Here is a 13,084-nt window from a genome sequence, read left to right on the forward strand (position 1 = left end):
ATGCTCTCGATGTCAATCACTGGATTGTCTGGTCCAGACTCGATTATTTACAGAACAGTTGGAATATTGCTAATGCGGCGTAAAACAACAAACCAATCAACCATTAAACTGCAAAAGCCCAAATTCAGCCGTGGGCCGTTCATTAAGTTCATCGAGATAAGCTTCAATGGATTTTAAAATCACCATGATGTCCCGGAAGTGACATCATTTCCCAAAATCTTCGCCGGAAGTCCTGTCTGATAGCCAATCAATAGAGTCGGCACATCGAGGGCGCCCTGATAATGACTAAGCATCACGGATATGTGATATCAGTCAACTCGACGTCATATGTTCAAGTACAAGATATGTAGCCTACATATAACTTACTCCCCGTTTATTAGTTTTGGTTCTGGTAAACGAAAAGAGCCTGACAGCTCCAATCCTGTTAGAGTAATAAGCGATAATATTTGGTATGTGATAAGAAGACGTCCATAAATATAGGTTAAACATGTGGTGAGATCCTCCTAAAAGCATCTCAGAGGATCGTGGAAGATACGAAAATAGCTAAACTGCTAAAACAGATCCCGCAGAACCAAAAGCAGAAAAAACATACAAAGTCGTATCGGTTAGACTGTAACAGAACTATAGTTGGATTTAACACTTCTTCATTGCGATTGTTTAGTGTACACTTGTGTCGTTGGCGCGGGGGAAGTTTGGTTACTTTGGTAAGTGCTAAAGATGGTAACCTGTTACCTTACTCAACTGATACTATTTTGTTTCTTTGTCGTTTAACGCCGCACTCAGCCATATTCCAGCTATATAACGGCGGTTTGTAAATAATCGAGTCTGAACCAGACAATCCAGTGATTGAACGCATGAGCATCGATCCAATCAGTTGGGATCGACGACATGCTTCAACCAAGTCAGCGAGCCTGACCACCCGGTCCCGTTAGTCGCCCCTTACGACAACCATAATCGCCAAGCATGGTTTCCTGAAGACCTATTCTACCCCAGGTCCAACTGACACTAAAGCAAAGGTAACTACATATATTACTGCGTGGACGATACCAATCGTCTCAACAAAATACAGAGGTCAGTCTACACAGTGATGCATGTATTCTCAACCATGAACACCCACACCAACCCTCGCCAGATGGCACCAAACACATCACTGTTCATCACCCAGAGTCTTGTCTCCCAGACCCTAGAAAGAATACAACTCAAGTCTGGAATATTTGGCAAGTCTAGATTCCCCGAGTCCTTCAATTAAGCATTACTCTAGGCTCCATTTGTATTTTATTTTGTAGATACATAATGATAAATGAGAGAACGTTACTTCTGGGACTAAAGGTCAGTCTTATCACCCATATCACATTCCCACAGAGACATCCACATCAAACGGGATTCGTATTCCTGAGACATAACCTGCACGGTCACAAGGCACACACAGCACACTCTCAGTACACAGCTCGTCCGTTTTTTGTATTTTGTCAAGAAAGGCATCTGCATCAGAAGGGGATTTATTTGTTTTTTTCTGAACACAAACTGACAGGCGACGAGTGTCTGCCAGCAGGGTGCATGAGAGTGCCAGGGTGTCGTATATACAGCTTATCTTACACCTCCTTCTACTTCTAGTGAGGTGTGTAATACACGTCTAGTCAGATTATGGAGCAAAACAGTTAGTAATCTACTGATGACGGAATAGTTCTTGCTCCTGTCTGCCGTACAGATAAATACATAGGCCATATCAGATTTCTCCATGTATTCTACACAATATCCTGTTTTCCAAATGAAGTTAAAGTTATGTCGTATATGCCTCTAGCAAGAGACATAGTCTAGGTCCAGGTCAGGCACTGCGGCCTTATAATTAGTGGCGGTACTGCTTGTTTATTCTAGTTACCATTCATCTTAGAGCTACAAGTGCCTTCGTCAGGTTACCCCCATCTTAGTAGAGGCACTATTGACCATCATCTTTGTAAAGGTATGGCTGTCTTAGTCAGTTACCGACCGACTCCGTGGTCTAGTTGTCGAGCCCGGAGAGCGGAAGGTCCGGAGTTCGAACCCCGGTCGCGTCATACCAAAAGACGTTATTGGATGGTACTTGTTGTTACCCTGTCTGGCGCCCGGCATTAAGGCGCTATTACAAGAACTGGTCGGCTCGGAGTCAGTCTACTGTGTCTGAGTGGGATATTCATGTTAAACTGCGGCATGGTATCACAGTGGGCAAGCAGTGGACTAGTACAAGCAGCCACACACACACAGACACACACGTGCATGCACGTCGCTTTATGAGTACAATAATCTTGGAAGCGACGTTAAACCCCATTTCACCCTCGCCACCTTATTCATGGTTCCATCATCTTTGAGGAACAGCTGCTTTCGTCGCAATTATGTTAGCTAAGATAACTACTTAGTAAAGGCACACTTATCCTAGTCTTTGCTAGTCACTTTACATGTGATTGTTTTGTAGACGTCCACCTGAACAGTGGCCGTGACGACCCGTGAGGATCCGGGGTAGAATATGTCTTCAGCAACCCATGCTTGCCATAAAAGGCAACTATGCTTGCCGTAAGAGGCGACTAACGGGATCGGGTGGTCAGGCCCGCTGACTTGGTTGATGCATGTCATCGTATCCCATTTGCGTGGATCGATGCTCATGATGTCAATCACTGGATTTACTGGTCCAAACTCGATTATTAACAGCCCGTCGTCATTTACCTGGAATGCGGCGATAAACAACAAACAAATAAACAAACAAACAAAGTGGCCGTGTCTCCGCTTGAGGCATGCGAGTCCGATCACGTGGACTTGATTTGCTCGGAACGCCAGGCAACAGGTGGCTGTACTTCATTGTGGAATGCATATCGATTGTCGCAAAGCATCCTTACAATATGCCATCATAATATGTTACAGTAACTCACTCAATGGTCGCTTCAAAGTTTGACAAAGGCGCACTGTCACTTTAGAACTAATGAATGCTTGTCGACTATACCACTAAAACAAATATATATGTGTATCATAATCTATCACAGCAATGTTACCCTCTGTAAGGAAATACAACACACATCACAATGACCCATAAAGTGCACGTGATCAACGCTTAAAATCGTCTGGGTTGGGTGACCCTAGTCCTGCACCATGACCGTGGAATATATTTATTTTATGAAAAAATAATAATCTAGAAATGTATACAAAAGCAAGTCTAGCCAGCTCAAGCTAACTCTATTCTGAAATCAGCAAAGGGATTTTTTTTCATTTTTAGAGCCAAGAATATTGTGTAATATAAGATTTCAGAGACTAAATGTTAGTCTAGGGTGACCCATGCAGCAGACCTGGGCCCACTTGCACAAAACGATCTTAGCGCTAAGACTGTTGTAAGCCTATGCTAAAGTATGGGAGTTACAATCATCTTAGCGATAAGATCGCTTTGTGCAAGTGGGCCCAGGTGACAATTGGTCTTTGTTGGTCTGCATCGCATTTGATGTTTTTTTGTTGTTTAACGCCGCACTCAGGAATATTCCAGCGGTCTGTAAATAATCGAGCCTGGAACAGACAATCCAGTGATTGACATCATGAGCATCGATCCACGCAATTTGGATACGATGGCTTAGTCAGCGAGCCTGACCACCCGATCCCGTGAGTCGCCTCTTACGACAAGCATGGGTTGCTGAAAACCTGTTCTAACTAGGATCTTCACGGGTCCTGCATCTCACTTAATCAACGCTCAGCCACCATTTTGCCCACCGGTTCCCCGTATCAGACGTCTGCAACAAGCCTGGATATTCTGGTACCTTTCCTGACCCGACTCTAAATGTGTAATGGCGATGTATAAATTACAACTAACTTTTAGAATTTGTTTCGTGCATGTGATAAGATTAGTATAATATACACAACGCGAGGTGTGGTTGAGCTGAACCAATTCAATCAGATATCACCATTTACATGTGACATGACGTCGGTACCCCCATCTCCATGGGACCCGTGAAGATCCGGGGTAGAACAGGTCTTCGGTAACCCATGCTTGCCAATACAGGCGTAAGAGGCGACTAACGAGAACGGGTGGTCAGGTTCGCTGACTTGGTTGATGAATGTCATCATATCCCAATTGCGTGGATCGATGCTCATGATGTCAATCACTGGATTGTCTGGTACAGACTCGATTATTTTACAGAACGCCGTCATATAGCTGGAATATTGCTGAGTGCGGCTTTAAACAACAAACAAACGCTATCCCCATGGAACTGGGCACCCCAAACCGTCCGACAAATATGACTGTGCAGACACCATTTAACAAGTACTTTCTGTTTCTAATATCCTCATCGGCCCATTAATAACGACGTCAGGATTGAAGTCGTATGTTGATCATTACCAAAAGGCAAAGAAGCAGTCACCGAGCCAAACTAAAGATAAACAAGCCTTCACCCGAGGACAACATACGGGGTTTGGTGATGAACGCCATCTGTCGGGAGTTTATACTAAGTGGTAGTATAATGGAATATAAATACACATACTTTGATAATCAACATTCAGCGATGAAAGAGGAGTCACTGTGGTTTTACTGTTGACATAGTACATTGAAATAGAGGGTTCTTCTGTATCATCCTCATTAACGCCACCATCAACCCACTAGGCTGGATGCAGCTGCGTACAAACATGCTGCGCGTAAGAGGATGAAAACCAGTTGGTGTAAATGTTACGCTCGTGTTGCCTGCTATACATTACACCAGACTGGGTGTATGTTGTAAAGACGAGGGTAATCGTGATTGCTAATGACAACGGGCTCCTCAATGCCAAAATACGTATACAACATACATGTACAGTTGACCCCAAGCTGATGACTGCATGCAACATGGTGCCGCCATAAGGTCACACGCCAACTGGGCGATTACGTCCCTCACTACGGGTGATGAAGCCATTTTGCGCACAGCTACTGTCATGTAATACCTTCAAAACATGTGGATGAATATTTCTATGATTTTTTTGTTCTTTGGATTGCGGGTGTTAAACTATTCTTAAAATGCCATACACACCCATGGCAAAATTAAAACCTTTAAAATAATGATTTGAGATATTTGGGTAATATTATTTGCTCCATTGAAATGCGGGATAAACCCGGATAGGCCATCCCGCATTTCAATGCAGCAAATTATTTAGTCCAAAAATTTATTCGACAGTTCATTGCATATAAAAAGTATTTAAAAGTGACAGAAATCAAATTCAGAAAACTCTAAGTGATGTTCTTTGGTCTATACCAGTCAGTGAAACCAACGAGCATAGGTATGGTGCTGACAAATCTAGAAACAAATTAATCTGACAGTGAATTATGTCGTCTTTGATTGTACCATTCTTGTCCACCTAATTATAGTACACGCTTCTGTTTCCGCAAAAATGGATTCCTCTTTCGAAGCTTGATACACGCAAATGTTCTGTAGGGTAGCCAAGTGGTTAAAGCGTTGGCTCGTCCCGTTCAGGGCCCGGGTTCGATGTTGACGTGACATCGCTGGATTATTGCAAAAAGCGGTGTTCAAGCATATTCACAAACTCCCCGTTGTACAATAACGGGAACACCAAGAAAGGGGCGTCACGTTCTTCTCATTTGGGGAATTGAACCCGTAGGTCGAACTGTATTTCAGTTAATAACGGAGTGTCAAGTTAATGTGGGCATGGTGGGAACGCTGCAAACATACCTATACCATTTTTGTGAAACCCAATAGCACGTCAGTGTGCTGACAAACCAAGAAATATAATTTGAACAAACCGGGATTCGAACCCCGGATATAGGTTTTCGACGCAACTCCGCACAGCGACGTGCCTCGCCTTTACCGATTGTGTCGTTGCTGTTCGGCGTCAGATTCAACAAGATATAAGAAAGGACATGTGACTTACTTGCGTCGCTTGTGCGGTCGTAATTCCTCTGGAAGATCCACATACACTCTCTGTAGTCACAGTAGGCCCATAGCCCTCGGTGGGCGGGCTGTTGGTAGACGAGATCGTCTTCCTTGATTTCGAGCCAGTATGGCGTCGCAAAAGATATTATTATACAAAGGTTTGTTACCACAAGTAAAACCAGTCCCAAAATGGCGCAACACGTGGTCATCATGGCTACGGGTAGTTATATCCGGGTGCTGATGTCAACCAAGAAGCGTGTGGTTCTGAACACAGTGGTAGGTGATGGGCACGTAATCCCAAGTATCCCGCGTGCAAAGGGTCCGCTGAAAACGACGACGGAAAAATGTGTAAGTGAAGTTATGGTTATCCTACCGCTATGTATAGAAGTGTGTACACTATGTATGGTAGATGAACGTATCAGCATAATGAGGAAGTACCCATCCTTGTCGCTTTATATACATATATGTACGATGTAACAATCATTTATGAACAAAAATATCTGCTACAATTTAAATTTGGACCACATTAACATGAGGAAGTTAACAAAAAAGACAAAAAAAACTCGCAGGTGTCAAGTTATGTACCATATGTTTGAGTGAAACTATGGAGAAAACTACAATCGTGGTTTAAGCAGTTGGCACTGCTGCACATTAACGTTCGTGGAATATGAAGAGACTCACACTGCTGACAACACGTCACGGAATACTGGCAAACGTGAAGGTCCTCTCAACTCTGCACCAAGATGAATGGTGCAGGAAGCAGACACTAGCAGCTTGTAGATAAATCCAGGTTTTGGTGCAGCTAAACGCCCACCGCACAGCAAACGTGCCTCAGACTGACGGGTTACGTCGCCGTTCTAAGTTGATGTCATAGGCTTCACGGAATCCTTGTAACTGCCAGCTCAGTAACCGAGCGATGCCACTAATATCAACCTTGGGGGCTTCCCGCTAACGCGCCGTACACTATGGTATTTGAGACAATTGCACACACTACTCGAAATCCCGCCGCGTACTATTGGCTCTTAATCGAGCGCTGTGAAGTTGTTATCGGGGAACGCCAAGAGAGAGCTTCCTACAGTATATCCGCCAGAGAAGTGTGCATTCACAGGGCTATGCACTGGTTCCCGCTCTCCCAAGTAGGTCAGCGCGCCAGTATGTCGTTCCCACACGCCTCAGTTGCAGTATCTGTCTTGTTGGCAATGGCGACTCATAAAGCAGCGGAGAATAACACGGACATGGATGCGATACTGAACGCAGCTCTCCTCTACAAGATGGGCTCTTCTTACCCCCACCAAATGCTGTAAACTGATCCTCGTGCACGCGCGGCATTACACGTCACGTGACTCAATGGCAGAGTCTTCCATGGGCTTCCCTCACGGTGCCTTCCAACTATTAATAGATTTGATTTTTGAACGATTCCAAGCGTTTAAAGTCAAGATCACCTGGTTGTACTGGTTATAGAACGCGTTGTGGAGTGTGAACTATGTTATAGGGGCCTGTGTTTTGACAGAGTTTAATGCGGGTTCCGCGACACGGCGCGACCCGGCATGCATGTGTTTATGGAATGTCATAAACCTGGGGCTGTCGCAGCGGTCGATATGTTCTGTGAGAAACGAAATACGGGCGAGGCGATTTTCGTGTGGTCGGAAAACACATTCGGTAATTCCAGCATCTGAGAAATTTGTTACGAAACGTTTCTTAACGTGTGAAGTAAATATGTGAGTAAGCGATTTAACATTTAGGCAAACTGTGTCTATTTTGGTACGTTTAAAACCCTTTTTTCCGAGTCTGTAATCCTGACCAACCCTTGGCTAATTATTGCTGTGCAGGGTAATAAACATATCAAGGGTGGTGATTTCTAACCAAATATTCCGTAGCTGTCAGAACTTATGTGTATCACCTCTCCAAATTAGTTGTAACTTTAACGTCAAGAAGTTTTTCTTTTCTCTTGTTTGCGTTGCTGCCTGTACCCAGTTCTTACATACCGAATCTCTGATGACTTTAAACATTTTTATTGCATATTCCATATGCATATGCACATTTAATATTATTACATATTCCTTTAAAATTATTTATATCTTTACAGTGAAACACAACAATAAAGGACAGGATAGTTCTTATGATGATGATGATGATGATGTTAATACACTGACGTTGATGTTAATTATGAGTAGTGATTTGGGTTTAACGCCGCTTGTAACAGTATTCCAGTTACATCACGGCGTGTCAGCTAAACGTGGGAGGAAAGCCCGAAGTGATGCCGGTCTCAGACGTTTACGACTTCGGTGAAACCCACGAGCACGGATATGGTGCTGACAAATCTAGAAACATAATCGGGGCTAACCGCGATTTGAACCCACAATCATAGGTTTCTGGTGTGCCCAAGGAACGGAACTCTGCACAGCTAATTGCGGCGCTTTAGACGACTGGGCCACCCGTGACCCGGTTAATTATGATAATAATGACGATGCTATGATGTTGAGGATGAAGGTGGTGTTTAAGATGTAGGTTATGAAAAAGATAGGTTTGATCGAGATGCTGATGTCGTGGAGGTGATATGAGTGAGAGTGTTAACTGCTGTTGGCAATATTCGAGCTATATTCCATCTTGGCTTGGCGGAAGAGATGAAAAACATCATCATTACCCTTCTGTATGATTATTCAATTTTGTTGTCATGATCATGATTATTATATCTTTTTAAGATTTTCGGCGGCAATCTAAATAAGAAAAACATTCGAACACTAACAGTATGCGTAACCGCCATCACGCTGCGGTGCTGGAACTGTGGGAATATCGTATGACCGATAATGATGAGGACGTTGTTGGTTTACATTTGCTTAAACTGTTGACCGACCGACGCCGATTGCCGTGGAATGATAGTGGTTGTTTAGGTGACAATATAAGTTGCATCAACATCACTTGGGGTGTATATATGGCTTTATGCGTCCCGTGTTAGTTTGTTTTATACCACGAGCTGGACGGACGTATAAAACTACATCTACCCACAGTAATACTGCTACGACGAATTTGTCAAGCATAACAAGCATAAGAAATTGATAGAAAACAACTGTTCGATTCATCCGAGGTAAACGTGTGTTGCGTCACCTGACTTTCATTGACAAGTAAACTGTTGGTTTGTAGGTGCACGAGATTTATTCTACCCCTATCCACATGCAGTCTGTTTTCGTCGTTGCGGGGTATACATGATTTATTCTTCCGCTTATTAAATGATTTCCCTTCCAGACGGGATGAGTGGTATTTTATCAAGATCACGTGAACCAGAGACCAATAAGATCTCAACACTCTGACATGGAGGTAAGATAAGGGGTTCTATCTTGATTGTGATGTATATGCTGCGGCTGCTGCTGAGGTGATGATGCTACTGTCATCACGGCGTGATGGCATTGTTGATAAAACGAAACTTCTGTTGCTGAAAGGAAAGTTATATGGGCTTGATGATGATAATGTGATGGGAATGCGATGCTGAGAGTTAAATGGCGTGGTGTTGCTGGGATGATTTTATTAGTCTGGGGTCCAGTCGTTTTAGGCGACTAGTCACGATATGGCTGAAACAATGCCGATGTGACTTTAAATATTAACTCACTCACTCTTAGGCGACTGACTTTGCTATGCAGAGTTGTGGCCCTTGGCAAGCCAGAAACCATTGATCCTGGGTTGAAGTATCAGATTCGCCTTGGTTAGTCTTGTTGGTGTTTCAGCACTGTACTCATGACAAAATTTAACATCTAAGACCTGCATCACTTCAGGCTTTCCTCCGCAATCAAGATGGCGTTAAACCTAACTCACTCACTCACTCAGGCGACGGGACGATAGGGCAGCAAACGAGTTTAATGTTTAATGACCCACATGTATTTTTTTGAGAATATCTTGCTGTTATGATATTATGTTGGTGATGTTGCAGTAGTGTGGTTTGGGGATGGCGTTGGAAGTGTTGTAGTAGCGTGGTGATGATGTTGGTGATGTTGCAGTAGCAGGGTGTTGCGATGATGTTGTTGGTGATGATGAGATAGCACGACGTGAGTGAGTATTTACACCGATTTTAGCCATATCCCAGCATTACGGGAACGCAGAAAATGGGCTGCTTGGAGTGTAATCATGTGTGGAATTCTATCGTAAATTATTTTGCTAACGATTATTAGATGAGCATCTCCAAAAGAAGCATTAGAGCCGGCCTCCCGGCAATCATCCCAGCATGCAGCATGGGGTGTCGGGGGGCTCGACCTCTCAGGGGACAACACAGAGTTCTAGCATTTGAGATATAAAAGTCACTGCTTGCAAATGAGTGTGTTCACTCATCAGGGCCTGAAATGAATTCATTATTGGACGGAGTTCTTTCTGAATGTTATTGATGTATTTATGTAAATATATGATCCATAGATGAATAAATGATATTCAACTTTTATAGATGAAAAGCATTATTGCTTAATTGCCGTATTAACGAGATAATAGCAATATATTATTAGATGCATTATCATGTAGGGTTTTAACAGGTTGTATGTTCATTTAGAGCTAGTTTATATGTAGAGGTAACTAACGGCTGAATTGAAAACATAATTATATATATATATATATATATATATATATATATATATATATATATATATATATATATATATATATATATATATATCCATTCTACCATGACAAAACAAAACGCAAACTGTTTTGTGTTTGCCATGATATTGATCATGGGTTAGGTCCTGTACCTTTAATGTTTTAAATAAATAAATTAATAAAACAACCACATTTTCACAGATTTTCTGAAAACAGTTACATAAAATGAAAGTAATTATTCAAATGAAAAAAATGGGTAAAAAAGCGAATACAGCATGAATTGCGTATTCTTGTGCAAAATGTTCAGTGGGGTGGGGTGGGGTGGGGTGGGGTGGGGTGGGGTGACAATCAAATCTAACTTGTTCTGCCAGATATTGATATTAAATACTTCATAAACGTAGTAAAAGGTACAGCACACACGCCCATTCGTTTTTCAGTCATAAATAAAATTAGCAGAGAAGTAGTATCATCATCAACGTCGTCGTCGTCACCATCATCATCTTTATCACCACAGTAGCTGCATAGTAGTAGTGACCTTATTAGTAGCGACGCCATTAGCAGTAGTAGTGACGTCATTAGTAGAGGAACCATTAGCAGGAGAAGTGTCAACATTAGTAGCGGCGCCATTAGCAGTAGTAGTGATGTCATTAGTAGAGGAACCATTAGCAGGAGTAGTGTCATCATTACAAGCGGCACCATTAGCAGTAGTAGAGACGTCATTAGTAGCGAGACCATTAGCAGCAGTAGTGTCGTCATTAGTAGCGGAACCAATTGCAGCAGTAGTGACGTAATTAGTAGGTAGCGGCAGCATTAGCAGCAGTAGTGACGTCATTAGTAGCGGAACCATTATCAGTAGTAGTGACATCATTAGTAGCGGCGCCATTATCAGTAGTTGTGATGTTATTAGTAGCGGCGCCATTAGCAGTAGTAGTGACGTCATTAGTAGCGGAACCATTAGCAGGAGTAGTGTCATCATTAGTAGCGGCGCCATTAGCTGTAGTAGTGACGTCAATAGTAGCGGAACCATTAGCAGGAGTAGTGTCATCATTAGTAGCGGCGCCATTAGCAGTAGTAGCGTCCTCATTAGTAGCGGAACCATTAGCAGTAGTAGTTTCATGTTTAATAAAGTATTCACATCACCATATAGCCCAACGAGGGGTCCACACATTATGTGCCGTGCTTGGCGTTCGAATGTGTGTACAGTTATTTAAACTTCGTGTGCGATGCTGCCTCTGAATCAAGAATACATATGTTATGTATATTCATTCACCCCTTTCCCACCAGCTATAGCTTTAAGAATGAAAATGTGTTCATGAATGAGTGTGGCAGAAGTTGTCTCCCCTAAAATGTGATTAGCCTGTAAAAATCATTTGGACCAAGGTGGCAGTGTTGTCTTTCAAGGGTTGAAAAGGGAGTGAGTGGAAATTGTTTAGCCTGCAGTAGCAATGGCATTCCCGGGTACACGCACGCACGCACGCACGCACGCACGCACATAGATAACATTGTCTATATATTTTACGCGGCCTGTGATATTCAGGTAGACAATAATAAGTGCTTGAAGTAACATACAAAAGCGATTTGTTATAAGTAAGTTCATGAGGTCTGTCCATTTCAAAATAGGGTGGGCAGGTATTGCTGATTGGCTTGATTATATATCTTAGTGACCTACTTTGTCATACCTTTGTCCTTAACTGAACTCTTCCTCTTGCTTTACATGCTCTGTGTGACGCGAAGTGTCGGAAGTTATGAAAAGGCGTTTATTTAAAGCCACATTTGTAATCGTTTGATACAAATTTAAAATATACATAACCGAAAATAAATCTAAGTACATACTACACAGCTGTACGTATATAGTATATTTGCGTGAGAGTCCTGGTTGTAATCCTTACATGTAATATAGTAAAGCCTCCATTTCTAAATTCTGCGCTCTATCCGCGCTTGAAAGTATACCTTATCTCCATATATCCAACGTTAGTTAACGCCGCTCTCAGCAGTATTCCAGTGATATATGACGGCGGTCTGTTGTATAAGACATAAATGCAAATTGAATCTTGAATTTTGAAAGTTGTAACTTTTCCGCAAATAAGTATTCCATTTATTTACAGTATATCAACTGTAATATACTGTATGCAACATGCAGTATACAGTGGGTCGCGAGCTCTGCGCTGGACTGGAGCACACATTCCCTACCCATCTCCCTTCGGCAAACACCTCATGGGGGGTGTAACGAGGTCACAGGTTAGGCGTGCACTTGTCAGTTGTCTGATACGGTCAAGAGTAAGATCTTCCGGACGACCACTGCACTAGAGGTATTTGGATTGTTCATGAGGGGCTACGTGTTTGGATCTGGGCGTTAAACACTAAACACTTTGTCGTTTTTAGCTGCTTGCATGGGCGGCCACTCGTTTAAAAAATACAAAGTTGAAATAAAGGACAAAAGTAGGCACTAATAGTCAAATATGAGACCGTATACCGTCAGTAAAATCCATCCTGAATTTCCAACACCCACCTCACATATTTCACATGAAAATTCTGGTACAGAAATTCGTTATTCGACACTGTTTTGTGTTTTAATATCATTAATTTTTATGTGCAAGGACGTTCATGTTCTTTGGATCACGTTCGTGACTTTAATAAGATTA

At 42.5% G+C, this 13,084-nt stretch overlaps 1 protein-coding gene across 1 annotated transcript in view; it reads right to left on the reverse strand.

Annotated features, from left to right (window-relative positions):
* The window catches only part of LOC139475302 (transmembrane protein 47-like), a 62,306-nt gene extending 55,114 nt beyond the window's left edge, over positions 1–7,192 (reverse strand). The window contains exons 1-2 of the mRNA XM_071258534.1: positions 6,549–7,192; positions 5,866–6,191 (exon numbers count right to left, since the gene is read on the reverse strand). Of these exons, the coding sequence (XP_071114635.1) occupies positions 5,866–6,079 (214 nt within the window). The 5' untranslated portion in view covers positions 6,080–6,191; positions 6,549–7,192. The remainder of the gene's footprint in view (positions 1–5,865; positions 6,192–6,548) is intronic.
* Between the last annotated feature and the right edge of the window lie 5,892 nt (positions 7,193–13,084).

The sequence above is a fragment of the Haliotis cracherodii genome, unplaced genomic scaffold (assembly GCF_022045235.1).
Source record: "Haliotis cracherodii isolate W230 unplaced genomic scaffold, xgHalCrac1.p SCAF_1, whole genome shotgun sequence".
Lineage (NCBI taxonomy): Eukaryota > Metazoa > Mollusca > Gastropoda > Lepetellida > Haliotidae > Haliotis > Haliotis cracherodii.